The 14095-nt window shown below is 52.8% G+C and overlaps 1 protein-coding gene across 1 annotated transcript; it reads left to right on the top strand.

Annotated features, from left to right (window-relative positions):
- Positions 1-1867: 1867 nt before the first annotated feature.
- On the top strand, positions 1868-3660 carry LOC144246358 (olfactory receptor 14C36-like). Its single transcript, XM_085565305.1, has one exon. The coding sequence runs from the start codon at positions 2449-2451 to the stop codon at positions 3379-3381; it is 933 nt and encodes a 310-aa protein (XP_085421431.1). The 5' UTR covers positions 1868-2448; the 3' UTR covers positions 3382-3660.
- Positions 3661-14095: the final 10435 nt, after the last annotated feature.

The raw sequence follows: 14095 nt of genomic DNA, 5'->3' as shown, positions 1-14095 counted from the left end.
AAGGTCATAGTTGTGAAGAATTTGAAGGAATGTGCTGTATGAACTTATCTGATCACTCTACATCCATCCATAAGCAAATACGAAAATTGACCGAGCTAACTCAACAGTTAAAGGTAGAGGATAGATTAGGTTTAAAAAGATAGCTAAAAGGATTGGGGATCGGACCATAGTTAAGAGACATTATCAAATACAGCATAATAGTTCTAAGCATAATTGTGATACTTTTGCTTGTTTTGCCCTGTGTGTTTACTTGCTTGCAAGGCTTGATGCAGCAGATTGTGCAGAAAATGCTGAATGCACACCTTCTTGTCCAAAAGGAAAACGGGGGAGATGAAGAGAGCCTGACAGAGGAATGGTTGAACGACAAGGGACATGATACTGTAAAATTAATCCAAATAGGGAGGGCTATGTGACTGCTGCAAAGTTCGCATGGCCCTGAAGAATAGATGATGTGCAGAAAGCAGGATATTGAAATTGCTTAGTATGTAGAAGTAGATAGAGAAGAACAAAGGGGGTACTAAGCTGTTCCAACTTCAAGGCCAGCCGAACAGGCATGTATCGATCATAAAGATACTTTAAAGATAATAGTACAAGTCACATAGCAACCAATCATGAGCTTGGCTTTTGCAATATGTATGAGCTAATTAACGAACATATATAAACTGTGAAATCTGTTACAATAAACTGAGACTTGATGATCATGATATCATGAGTCTTGTCTCCCGCGGCATTCCCTCTAACAGGGCACTGCCTTCAGCCAGCCCGGGCACAGCACAGAGGCACAGAGAGCTTCAATCAGTCAGGGCTGGGAAGGGGCTGAGAAGTGCCTGAGGCAGAATCACTGCCAGCCCTTGGCACAGGAATCTCTGGCTGCAGGACAATGCAGCTGCAGCTCCTGGAGAGATCTCCTAAAGCTGGAACATGCCAATGCCCACAGATCCTGTGAGTACTGAGTATTTCTGGTGCAGGGGACGTGAAATGCTCATGGAGCTCTGACATGGTGAGGGCTTCTGATCCTCCATAGAATATTTCCAAGACAAGGATTTTTATAAAAATGAGGACATTTCAAAGACTTTGTATTCTGTTTTCTACTATTGGAGAATAGCAGGGATGGGGGATAAATATTAAAGGTTGATTAGGAATTTTGAGAATTGCCTGAGGTATCTGAACTGTTACTTTTAGTGATCAGTAGGTTCACAGGAGATCCCTAATGTGCTTTCAGCCCCTCTGCCCATGGACAGCCCCAGCATCACCTTTGCTGGAGCCATCAGGCTCAGTCTGCGCTGTCCTTTCTCCCAGCTGCAAACAGAACCTGCCCCCAGCCTGTGCCCTGCAAACAGGCAGGGTTCTGTCAGGCCAAGGAGAGGGCACAGAGATTTGGGGTCTGGGAGTGCTGGCAGGGAGAGATCAGGCACAGGGAAACACCTGCAGGAGGAAAATCTCCAGGAAGCAGAGAGAAGATCAGGGAAGGAGAGAAAACCAAACCCAGAAATGCTGTGGCAGGGAGAGTTTAGAGATGTCCAGAGGATCCCCTCCAGTGCAGCCCCTCCCTCTGAACAAGCTCCCTCCCTCCTGTGCCCCAGCCAAGCCTCTGCCCTCAGGGCCGGGGCTCCAAGGCGTGCAGCCCCTCCTGTGCAGGCAGAGCTGCAGCAGAGCCGTGGGGCAGCTCTGCAGCCCCGGGCCCAGTTCCCTCTGCAGAGCACAGGGCTGGGAGCAGCTGCCCGGCACTGGGGGCTCTGGCAGGGGCACAGCTGGCTCAGGGTGACACAGCTGTCCCCAGTGCCCGGCTCTGGGCAGTGCTGACAGTGCAGCCAGGGAAGGAGCTGCATCTCCCTTCATCCAGTGCCATCAGAGGGACACTTGGAAGTGTCCCTGAGATTCCAGTCCAAGCTGTGAGCTTCAATCCAGGGTGCAAACATGTCCTAGAGCATCTCTGAGTTATAAGATTGATGGGGAAAGGCAGAAGTGTTCTGAGACTGAAAATGCTTCTGGGTTGGTGAAATGAGCAATGTGAGTCCTTGCCTACAAATGTGGAGCTGGGCTGTGGTGGATCCATCTACTCTCAGCAGTACCTGGGGGTTTTTTAGGGAAAATGTTTGAAGCTGATCATCCTAATCCAGAGAAAGGTTAAAGCCCAGAGAAATTCTAAAGAGGTCAGAATGACAGAGCATCTCCCCTCACTCTCCTCTCATCACTTTGCTGCACAGAACTTATTCATTTCTCCCTGAGTGAAGCAGAAATGCTGAGGATTTCTGACTTCCAGGAACAGCAGTACTCATATAAGGGTGTTTATGAAGAAAACCCCAGAATTGTAGAACACAAAAGACTGTCTATGTGTGTTCTAGGGGAGGGGGTATGGGAAATGTCTTTGATTTTGGTTACAGGCATTGCCTCTAATTCTTCACTGTCCTTTCTCCATGAACAGGTGCCCATGTGCAGCCACAGCAAATGTCCAACAGCAGCTCCATCAGCCACTTCCTCCTGCTGGCACTGGCAGACACACGGCAGCTGCAGCTCCTGCACTTCTGCCTCTTCCTGGGCATCTCCCTGGCTGCCCTCCTGGGCAACGGCCTCATCATCAGCGCCGTAGCCTGCGGCCACCACCTGCACACGCCCATGTTCTTCTTCCTGCTCAACCTGGCCCTCAGCGACCTGGGCTCCATCTGCACCACTGTCCCCAAAGCCATGCACAATTCCCTCTGGGACACCAGGAACATCGCATTCAAGGGATGTACTGCACAGGTCTTGTTCTTTCTCTTCTTCATCACAGCAGAGTATTTCCTGCTGACCATCATGTGCTACGACCGCTACGTGTCCATCTGCAAACCCCTGCACTATGGGACCCTCCTGGGCAGCAGAGCTTGTGCCCACATGGCAGCAGCTGCCTGGGCCAGTGCCTTTCTCAATGCTCTCATGCACACAGCCAATACATTTTCCCTGCCCCTGTGCCATGGCAATGCCATGGGCCAGTTCTTCTGTGAAATCCCACAGATCCTCAAGCTCTCCTGCTCTAAATCCTACATCAGGGAACTCAGGCTCATTGAAGTTACTGCTTGTTTAGGACTAGGTTGTTTTGTGTTCATTGTTTTCTCCTATGTGCAGATCTTCAGGACTGTGCTGAGGATCCCCTCTGAGCAGGGACGGCACAAAGCCTTTTCCACCTGCCTCCCTCACCTGGCTGTGGTCTCCCTTTTTGTCAGCACTATGATGTTTGCTCACCTGAAGCCCCCCTTGATCTCCTCCCCATCCCTGGATCTTGCACTGTCAGTTCTGTACTCAGTGGTGCCTCCAGGCCTGAACCCCCTCATCTACAGCCTGAGGAACCAGGAGCCCAAGGCTGCAGTGTGGAGACAGATGACTGGATGCTTTCAGGAACATTAAAGTGCAGGCCAATTTCTGGAAATCACTTGTAATAAAAGTTATCTTTGATACTTCTTGTTGTTTTCCTCTTGGAGGTTCTTTTTCTTTGTTTTACATTTTAATGTTGTCCACAAAGAAATGTCATTATTTGTGTCATTTCTCATTTTATTTCTCCCCACCTTCCCTGTGGCCACAGACTGTGTCATTGAGGGGCTGTGCTCTCAGTGTTTTTAAAGGAACTAAAGGATGTCCCAGCACAGTTTTCTGCAGAGATGCCCTTTTGTTGCCTTCTCTGGAGCTGCAGCAGCAATGTCTGTGTGCAGAGCTGGGGCAGATCAGTGCTGGCACAGCAGCTGTGCCCAGGAGCAGGAGCACTTGGTGCTGCCAGTGCTGCTCCCGTGGCCCTGCCCCGCTGCCCTGGTGGCCCTGGTGTTGCTGCAGGGCCTGAGTGCTCTCGGGGCCGGGCACAGTCCTGGGGGTGGCAGTGCCGGGGCTGCAGCAGGGACAGGCCATGGGCACTGCTGGGGCAGCGCTGACGCCTCAGGCCAGGGCCTGGGGGCTCCAGGCTCCTTGCCCAGGCTCTCTCAAGAACACGGCCAGGCCAATGCTCAGCACAGAAAACCACCGTGAGCAGCCCCAGGCTGGCCGTGGGCAGGCTGGGGGCAAACAGCACGGCTGGTGCTCTGCAAGGGCCCTGGGGGAGATGGGAAGGAGCAGCAGAGCAGGGGCTGATCCATCCCCAGTGCGCTGCACAGCCCAGGGCAGCGTCCCAGAGCGTCCTCATGGAGCTGCCAACAGCATCCCCCCTCTGCAGCCCTGGCCTCTCCCCCAGCTCACAGAGGTGCCGCATCCTTGCAGGCACAGACACGGCAGCACTGGCTCAGCAGCCCCTGTTTGCATTGCACACAGCAGGCGGGAGCACCCCCATGCTGGTGCTGTGGGGACATGAACCTGAGGCAGCACAAATGCCATCAGCCCCTGGGGCCAGGAAGGGCTGGGGACACCAGGGAAACCACTCAGCTTTGTCCTGGCCTCTGCAGTCAGCCAGAAAGTTTGTTCCCATCAGCTGGGAGTTTCCTGTCCCACTGCAGACGCTGCTGCTCAGAGCCAGGGCTGCCTGGCAGCCACCCCCAAACTGCCCTGAGCATTTCCTTGGCTTCACCTTTGCTTTCTTTACTCTTCCTGATACAAATTTCTTCCTCTTGCCCAGCCCTGTTCCCACCCCTGCACACAGCCCATCCCTGTTTGCCCTTTCCTCTCTGGCCCCACTCTCCATTGCAGTTCCTGACTTGGCACATTGGGAACATCCCTTGTGGAGCAGGATCATCCCACAAGTGCTGCAGGAATTGTCTGCAGGCTCCTGCAGTGCCTGGTGCTGCTCCCTTGCCAGAGGCACCCCAGGCCAGGGGTGCACATCTGGGCTGCTGTGTCTGGCTGTGGGGCTCCCTGTTCTGGGCAGTGAGGAGGAGCTGCAGAGGCTCTGCAGGACTGACAGGATGGGCTTTGGGGCTGTGAGGAGAAGCTGAGGGACCTGGACTGGTGGAGCTTCTGAAGAGGAGGCCCAGGGCTCCTCCTGCAGCTGCTCCAAGGGTGGTTTCAGAGAATCCCAGAATCAACAAGGCTGGAAAAGTCCTTGGAGGTCATCAAGTCCAACCTGTGCCCTGACACCGCCTTGTCTTCCCTGAGCTTCCTCTTCTCCAGGATCAAATACCCCAGCTCACTCAGCTGCTCTTCACAGTACTTGTGCTCCAGACCCCTCACCAGCCTTGTTGCCTTTCTCTGGACATGCTCTAGCCCCTCCATGTCCGCCCTAAATTGGGGGTCCCAAACCAGACACAGCACTCGAGGTGCTGCCGAACCAGTGCCCAGCACAGGGGAAGGATCACTGCCCTGCTTCTGCTGGCCACACCATTCCTGATCCAGGCCAGGAGCCATTGGCCTCCTTGGCCACCTGGGCACTCTGCTGGCTCATGTCCAGCCTGCTGTCCATCAGTCCCTGCAGGTCCCTTTCTGCCTGGCTCCTGTCCAGCCCCTCTGTCCCCAGCCTGTAGTGCTGCAGGGGTTGTTGTGGCCAAAGTGCAGGACCCGGCACTTGGACTTGTTAAACCTCAGCTTGTTGGATTTGGGCCCTGGATCCAGCCTGTCCAGGGCCCTGTGCAGAACCCTCCTACCCTCCAGCAGATCAACACTTCTAGACAACTTGGTGTCACCAGGGTTCCATGAGGCCCCAGAGTGTTCCAATGGTCTCCATGATTCCATGAGGCCTCCCAGTGTCACAATGTCCCTTTGGTTCCATGGGAACCCTTGGTGTCACAAAGTCCCTTGGATCCTTGGGCCCTGCAGTGTCACAATGTCACCATGGTCCCCCAAGGCCCTGCAGTGTCACAGTGCATCCTTGGTTCCATGAGGTCTGGCAGGGCAGCAATGCTCTCCTTGGTCCCACAGTGTCACAATGGCCTCTTGGTCCCAAGGGCCACCACAGTGTCAAACATGTTTCCTGCATTCCGTGAGTTCCTGAGGGGCAGCACTGGCCCCTCGGTTCCATAGGGCCCTGCAGGGTCACAATGGCCCCATCATGACACGAGGTCTTGCTCTGTCAAAAAGCTCTGCATGGTTCCACAAGGCACTGCAGGGTCACAGTGGCCTCTTGGTTCCATGAAGCCTCAGAGTGCCACAATGAATTCCTTGGTGCTGCAGTGTCCTGAACACTTCCTAAATTGGGGACCCCAGAACTGGACCCAGCACTCGAGGTGCTGCCCAACCAGTGCCCAGCACAGGTGAAATGTGGATGAAAACTAAAAACCCCACAATTCCAATAAAGATTTGTAAAGAATGGTATGTTTATTTACAGCGCTGGACACATGTAGGGACTCATTGCCCTTCAATGGACATGCGCACCCCTGAGAAGTCCCAAACCTTTTTTATTACCCTTAATTAATTTCCATAGGCATAGAATTTCACAATAGGTTCATGCATATTCATTCTCATGATTTCATGTTACACTTACAGCTAGTTACACTTGTTCTTGTCAGAAAGTACAGAAAGAACTCCTGGGTCACTCTGCATGGTCTGTTTAAAGGCCCAAGCAGTCTTTCTTATCTCTTTTTAGTGTGGAAATTTGCATTCTTTCTCTTTAGCTGGGCCAACTTTGCTAGTGCTGCAGTTACCAGACTAAACAGCATATTTCACTCATGTTAGCAAGCTCAAAGGAGCACATTTCACCTAAATCCAAATGGATTTCTACCCTGTTAAATTTTCACTCTGTCTCGCAGGGGAAGAATCACTGCCCTGGTCCTGCTGGCCACAAGATTCCTGATGCATAGGAATGCCAGGGGTTGGATGAGGGAAATGGTGGGGGGGGGGGAGGCAGGGACGAAGTGTTATTGATTGTTAGCCATGAAGGATCATGATTTTCATATGTATTCAGATTGCATAACAAGGTGCTGGGGGTCAATATCAATTGGATATTGCTGATATCAAGATATAAATAAGAAAAGTTAAAAGGACAAAACAATTCTCTCTGCATTGTTTTCAATATAGTCTATCCACTTTGAAGACACTTCTGAAATCTGGTCCTGTCCTGACTGGGCCAAGGGCTACAGCATGAGCGATCTCCTGCTTGATCTGGGTGAAAGCTTGTTTGCTGCTCAGGGCCCAAGTGGAAATTGGTTTTTTTGTGGGCGACCAGGTAGGGAGGGCTCAAAATCTGGCCATACTTGAGAATGTGCATTCTCCAAAAACCTATGGCACCTAGGAAAGCTTGTGTTTCCTTCTTGGTGGTGGATAGAGACATCACGGTGATCTTATTGATGACCTCAGTTGGAATCTGACTCTGTCCATCTTGCCACTTTACCCCAGGAACTGGATCTCTCAGGCAGGACCCTTGACTTTGCTCTTCTTGATGGCAAAGCTTCCAGCAGAACCTGGACGATCCTCTCTCCTTTCTCAAACACTTCCATTGCTGTGTTCCCCCACCAGTGATATCACTGATGTACTGCAAGTGTTCTGGAGTTTCTCCCTTTTCCAGTGGAGCCTGGATCAGTCCATGGCAGATGGTGGGGCTGTGCTTCCACCACTGGGGCAGTCGGTTCCAGGAGTACTGCACGCCCCTCCAGGTGAAAGCAAACTGAGGCCTGCATTCTGCTGCCAGAGGAATGGAGAAAAACACATTAGCAATGTCAGCAGTGGCGTACCACTCTGCTGCCTTGGACTCCAGCTCGTACTGGAGTTCCAGCATGTCCAGCACAGCAGCGCTGTGGAGTTACTTTATTCAAGCCACAATAGTCCACAGTCAATCTCCATTCTTTGTCAGATTTGCGCACAGGACAGATGGGGCTGTGGAAGGGTGAGTGGGCCTTACTGACCACCCCTTGGCTCTCCAGCTCACGGATCATTCTGTGGATGGGGATCACGGCATCCCGATTCGTTCAATACTGCCGGCGGTGCACTGTCGAGGTGGCAATTGGTACTTGTTGCTCTTCCAGCCTCAGGAGTCCTACTGCAGATGGGTTCTCTGACAGTCCAGGCAAGGTGTTCAATTGCCTAATGTCCTCTGCCTCTGCAGCAGCTATGCCAAAAGCCCACCTGAGTCCCTTTGGGTCTTTGTAATATCTGTTCCGGAGGAAGTCTATGCCTAGGATACACGGAGCATCTGGGCCAGTCACTATAGGATGTTTCTTCCACTCCTTCCCAGTCAGGCTCACCTCAGTTTCCACCAGAGTCAATTGTTGTGATCCCCCTGTCACACCAGCAATGGAAACAGGCTCTGCCCCCACATGTCCCGATGGTATCAGAGTACACTGTGCACCAGTATCAACTAAAGCATCATATTTTTGTGGCTCTGATGTGCCAGGCCATCGGATCCACACTGTCCAGAAGATCCGGTTTTCCCGTGCCTCTCCCTGGCTAGAGACAGGGCCCCTCTAACACTGGTTATTATTTCTTTCCTAAGCCCACATGGTATAGGTACTTTCAAGGAGATCTGACAGATCATACCCGGCAGCTTGGTCATGGGAGGCTGAGGCTGCCTTCACTTTACTGGAATTCCCTTGGTCAGTGCTTCCCTCCTTGAGCTGACTCACCCACGCTGCCAGGACAGAAATGGGTTTCCCATCCCACCTTCCCATGTCTTCCCCATGGTCACGCAGAAAGAACCCCAGGCCAGCCCGTGGGGTGTACCCTCTCTCTCTGGCTGGGGAACGTTGGGCTCTGACTTTGGGGCCTGTGACTCGCACTGGGGCAATGTAGGAACTGTTCCTCCTCACCTCCACCCTCATCTCCCTCATCTCCTCTTTGAGTTCCTTGCCCACAGCAGAGCCATGAGCCTGCACTGGGCCATGGATCATACTCTCACAATTTCTCAGCTGCTGGCAGCAGAGCCCACTGTCTCTCGGCTGTTATCGGCATTAATCGTGGCAATGAAGGTGGTGTACTGAGATGGCCCCAGCCTTGCCAGACTCCACAGCATTTGCCCTGTGCCCCTAACCTTGTCGGGGTCATTATCATGCTGTCCATCCCTCCCAAAGAGTACCTCCAATGCTGCCACTTCCCTCAGCTCCTGGATCCCTTCCTCAAGGGTTTCCCAGCACGTTCTGTGCTGGTGCTCCTGCATTCTCTCCCTGTGGACAAACCTCTCTCTGACACTCATTAAAATCCACTCCCAGAGGGAAAGGGACCCTGGCTCCCTTACAAAAATCTGATTCATCCCTGAGCTTTGGGTTAAGGGTCCCAAATTCCTTGCCTCACCACCATCCAGCTGGACACCTGTACCCATGAGGTCTCAGACTTGAAGCAGTCAGGTTGTATAAGCCTCACGTCTCCGTCGTTCAATGTCCTTGTGCAGGTTACAGAGACTTTTGTGCGTCAGGGACCCGGTGATGATCGCAACCTTTGGTTCCCCTATGGGTTGTGAGGGCCTTCCCTTATCTGGGTGCTCTGATTCCATCTTAGACCTCCTTGTTTCTACAGGGGCGACTGCTGCTGGCTGTGGCTGCCTTTGTGGCTCAGCTGGAACCTGGACAGTTGTAACATCTGTGGGTTCCACTGCTGCCCCATCAGACTCTCCTTTTTTGGGGCAGGGGGAGGGCTTCTCACCAGCTGGGGAAATGCACTCCTTCAGCATCTCCTGCATCTCCCTCAGCAGACCCCCACCCAGTCTGGGTGGTTCATATCTGGGGTGGCTGTGGGGCAGGGTCAGGCTCTGGGGCAGCAGCATCCCTGGTCTCTGGGGCCGTGTCAGGTTCTGGGCTGGGTGTCAGGGTGGTTATCCAGGTTAATCTTCCCTTGTCTCTCAGTGCCAAATAGAACAGGGCTAACAGCAACACAGCCCCTGTATGATATCATTGGTATTTGGAGTGGATCTGAGCCCTTCACAAACTGGTGGGGCAAACCCAAAGAGATGGTTAAAGGGTTGGGAGAAAATTTCCCCTGGTGTCATTTCCTCACAGTAGGTGCCACTATTAAAGTAACCCCAAAAGCACACAGTCAGTGTGTGACAGCTGTGAATCCATGTGCCTGCTTCCCAGAGGAAGTTAAGGATCCATGAATTCTTCCCCTTATTCACCCATAAAACAAACCGGAGAACAGCCACAGCAGCCTTGGCTGTAGGAGTCGTGTTTAGATCAGGGCCTGCAAATGGAGAAATGCAGCCACGGTTCCGTGCCACCCAAACCAGGGCAGGCTGGAGCACAGGGTGCCGCTGAACGAGGTTTCTGTAGCAGCACACAGAAATTGGATTACTCAAGAACTGTTATTCCCTTTTTTGTTCCTGTGCCCTCGAGCCGCACGTTGGGTGTCAAAATCTGTCTTGGTTTGCAAAGACAGGAGTCTGCTAAGGAAGGCAGGACCCTCCCTGAAATGGGGAAAAAAATAAATGTAGACCCCCTCCCTGTAAATTGCTATAAATTTGAAGTTAAGGGCGACTCTCAGGCAAAAATATGGGAGCAGGAATAACAGTTCTTTATGAGGGAATAAAATAAAAAGATAAAATAAACAATGCAGTGAACCAACCTCTAACAGATGGCAATTGAATACATCTTGCCTCGCAATCTAGGACACAACTTATTCAGCATGAATCACATCCATTTACCACATCCCCTTACCCCCTGATATTGCCCACCTGGGACTGACATCCCAAAACATTTTTTAAAAATTGTGCATTTTTCTTCATAATTAAAATTAAGTGAATTTTTAATTAAATTAATTAAACTGATTGATTTTTGATAATAATAATTAAAATTTTATTTTGCTTATGCATAAAAATATTATTCTATATTTTAACATTTCATCTTAATGCTTCTATAAAAAAATCTCTGTATGTTTTTTGCAACCAAAAACGGATTGGTCATTGGTTCTAAGTAACACAATTCCCTTCATTAATTCATTGACCACTATTGGCTATTGATTTTACCCCCTTTATTGTATTTTCCTTTATTTGTATTATTTTTATCATCATTTTTATCATTTTCACAGACAGGGTAAAAGCGGCCACTTTGGGGCCCACGGAGACATTTCTGGGCACATTTGGGGCAGTTTTGTGTCTGGGGAGGGAATTCAGAGAGAACTTGAGGGTCTGGGGACCCCTGGGGGAGCCGGGCGGGCGCTTGGAGGGGCACTCAGGGATCCTGAGGGGCAGTTCGGGGTCCGGGGGAGCACTCGGGGGTCCGGGGCCCTGGAGGTCAGCGAGGGGAATTTGGGGCCCTTCGGGGTCCGGGGAGCACTCGGGGGAGCTTGGGGAGATTTAACCGGGTTCCTCAGGGCGCAGGGCGCGGCAGGAATTTTAGGCGCGGAACTGTGTTCTGAGGGGCTCTGGGGCCGCGGGGGATGAGAGGAGAGGAATTCCCAGAAGTGGCTGTACCGGGCACCTGTGGGGCTGGGAGCACTCAGGGGATCCGAGGACGGTTTTAGGGGGTCCCGAATGGGCGCTGAGGGCACTTGGGGATCCCGGAGGGTCTGGGGGGCACTGATGGGACAGATGGGGGCGGTACCGGGGTTCTGTGGAGCGCGGGGCATGACGGGCGTTGTAGTCCCGGCTTTAATGGGGCTCTATGGGGCTGCGGGGCATGATGGGAGTTGTAGGCAAAAGAAAAGATGGCGCAGACCCCCAGGCACCGCCCCCAAAGCCATGATCCCTGACGCTTATTGGTTGTAAGCAGTGATGGGCGGGACCCTCCGCCAATGGGAGGTGGCGGGGACGGGAACAGCCCATTCCAGTACAGCTCCAGTGCCCCTCCAGGGCGTCCCAGCACAGCCCAGTTCATCCCCAGTACAGCCCAGTAGAAACCGAGTTCCCCTCCAATCTTTCCCAGTACAGCCCAGTCCCTCCCAATACACCTGAGTTCATTCCCAGGCCCTCCCAGTTCATCCCAATGTCATCCACAGTATGCCCCAGTATTGCCCAGTCTTCCCCACAATGTCCCTAGTTTGTCCCAGTATCCCCCAGTTTCACTCACTGTTTCACTCCCAGTATGTCCCAGTGTGTCCCAGCCCACCCAGATTCCCCCTCAGCATTCCTCATGTTCCCAGGCTGTCCCAGTGCCCCACAGGATCACTCCCAGTATGTCCCAGTGTCTCCCACAGCATTCCCAGTGTTCCCCAGTATGTCCCAGTCCTCCCCAGTGTTTCCAAGGACAGTTTAATTTCTCAGGGCTGCCGTGGCAGCCAAACCCAGCAGTGGGGTCAGTGCAGTGCCCATGGCCACAGCCCCTTGCAGTGCCCAGTGCAGCTGGGGCTGATGATCCACCCTCACAGCTGGCCCTGGGCCGGTCTGGAGGAGTTTTGGTGGCACCTTGGGCTGGCACACCCTGAGGAGGGTGTCTGTTTTCATGGGGAAACTCAGGGGTTTTAGATTGTTCCAAACATAGAAAAAAGGAAAGCCCCTCTTAGGCTGGGTGCAGCCAGCTCTGCAGGCACAGCAGGTCCCAGGTGAGGGAGGACAGACAGGATGGGCTGGGGCAATGTGGAGCAAGGTTGTCCACGCTGGGCCAGAGCTCAGGGCACAGCTTCTCCGAGCAGGCCAGAGCTCCTGAGGGGAGACCCTGGGTCAATATCAATCATAGAATGCTGAATAGCCTCTGATCTAAAGAGAAATGTAATAAATTACACGCTTTAAAACAGGAATGTGTATTTCTTACAAGCAGATTGAAATCTTTCTCCACAACTGGAATAGGAAAACTTTAATGACCCTCTCAGGGCTTTGGTGTTGTTTACATCAGACTCAGTCCCTGAGAGTGTCTTCAAAAAACTTCTAAAGAACTCAAAGTTAAATTAAAACTCCAAAGTTTCTTGAAGTTTTAATGGGTCCCACTGAGGAACAGGACTGAGAAAGTTTCCCCAGGTTCCCGTCAGAGCAGAACACTGGAGTCAGTGATGACAGCTGGGCACAAGCAAGGGAAAGGTGTCTCTGGTGCTGAGCAAACCTGGATGTGTTTCAGGAATGCAAAGGGCCCAGGCCTGAGCCCCAGCCCCTGGCAAGGCAGATCCTGTCCCTCCCTCATTGCTCAGGGCTCTTCCCGGGATGGGCACTGGCATGTGGGGATGTGCAGTGCCAAGGGCAGGACCATGGGGCGGCCCCTGCCAGGCTGCTGAGCAGGAACAAGGAGGCACTGAGGCCCCAGGGCTGCAAGGGTCACTTGTCCCCTGGTGGCCTCAGGCCCAGGGCCAGCAGCCATGGCCAAAGGGCTGCACAGGTTGGCTCTGTCAGGGCCTTGCAGCTGCTGCACATCCCTGAGCCCTCTGCAGCCCAGGCTGTCCCACGGTGTCCCTGCCCTGCGCCTCTGTCCCTGCAGGCTGTCGTCACCCCCGGCTGCCCCACCTCGCTGGCCCTTCCTTTGCTGGCAGCTCTGCCTCCTGCTGCCCCTGCCTGGCCACACAAAGCCTTGGGCTGCTCCAGGCTCCTGCTGGGGACGTGCTGCACCACAGCCCTGCCCTGGGAGGGAAATTCCTTTCTCCTCCTGTGTCCAGTCTGGACTTCCCCAGCTGCATTTGGGGCATAATTTCTCTCCCTGCCTGATTCCCACTATGGAGAAAAGCTCCACCATTTCAGAATCCACCTTTTAAGCCCTGCCAGGCCACTCCTGATCTGTCCTCAGTCTCTTCACAGCTGAGCCCAGGCACATCAGCCTCCATACGTGGGTTATGTTCTTGAGGCCTGCAAAACCCAGCTCGGGAGATCTCTGGGCCCTGTCCAAGGTGTTTGCAAAGGAAAACATTCTGCTCATATCACCAGAGGCCAAGGCCAGGCAGAACTGTCTGTCCTGGCAGCTTTTGTCTGGGAGCAATCCTAGGATAGATGGAATTTTGGTGGCCACATTCCAGCTCCTGCCATGGCCCCTGGACAAGAGGGTCAGTTCTTTTCTGCAGGAAGGAAGGCACAGAGCCCCAGTGCTTCTGAGGCAACTGAGATGCGACCATCAGAGGCCAAGGCCAGCCAGAGCTGGCAGGTCTTTTTCTGGCAGATACCCTTGCATACAGGAAATTTTTTAGGGGAAGTACCAATTTTGTCCATGGATGTCTGAAAAGAGGGACAGTTATTTTCCATAGCAAGGAAAGCACGGAGCCCCAGTGGTTCATGGGCAGATGAGAAGCAGTCCTTGACATTCCAAGATCAGCCAGACCTGTCAGGTGGCCCCTGGGAGGCCAACCCAGCCAGACCTGTTCCCTGTTCCCCTCATTCCATGGATCCCCACAGTGTCCCATTGGTCTCTTGCTTCCAGGAGGCCCTGAGGTGTCACAATGC

The sequence above is a fragment of the Lonchura striata genome, chromosome 35, assembly GCF_050655825.1.
Source record: "Lonchura striata isolate lonStrDom1 chromosome 35, ASM5065582v1, whole genome shotgun sequence".
NCBI lineage: Eukaryota > Metazoa > Chordata > Aves > Passeriformes > Estrildidae > Lonchura > Lonchura striata.
The sequence above is the reverse complement of the archived record's forward strand: the minus strand, read 5'-3'. Positions and strand labels throughout refer to the sequence as shown.

Excerpts from the sequence above, each read along its gene's own strand:
- LOC144246358 (XM_085565305.1), top strand. The coding sequence starts at position 2,449 with ATGTCCAACAGCAGCTCCATCAGCCACTTCCTCCTGCTGGCACTGGCA.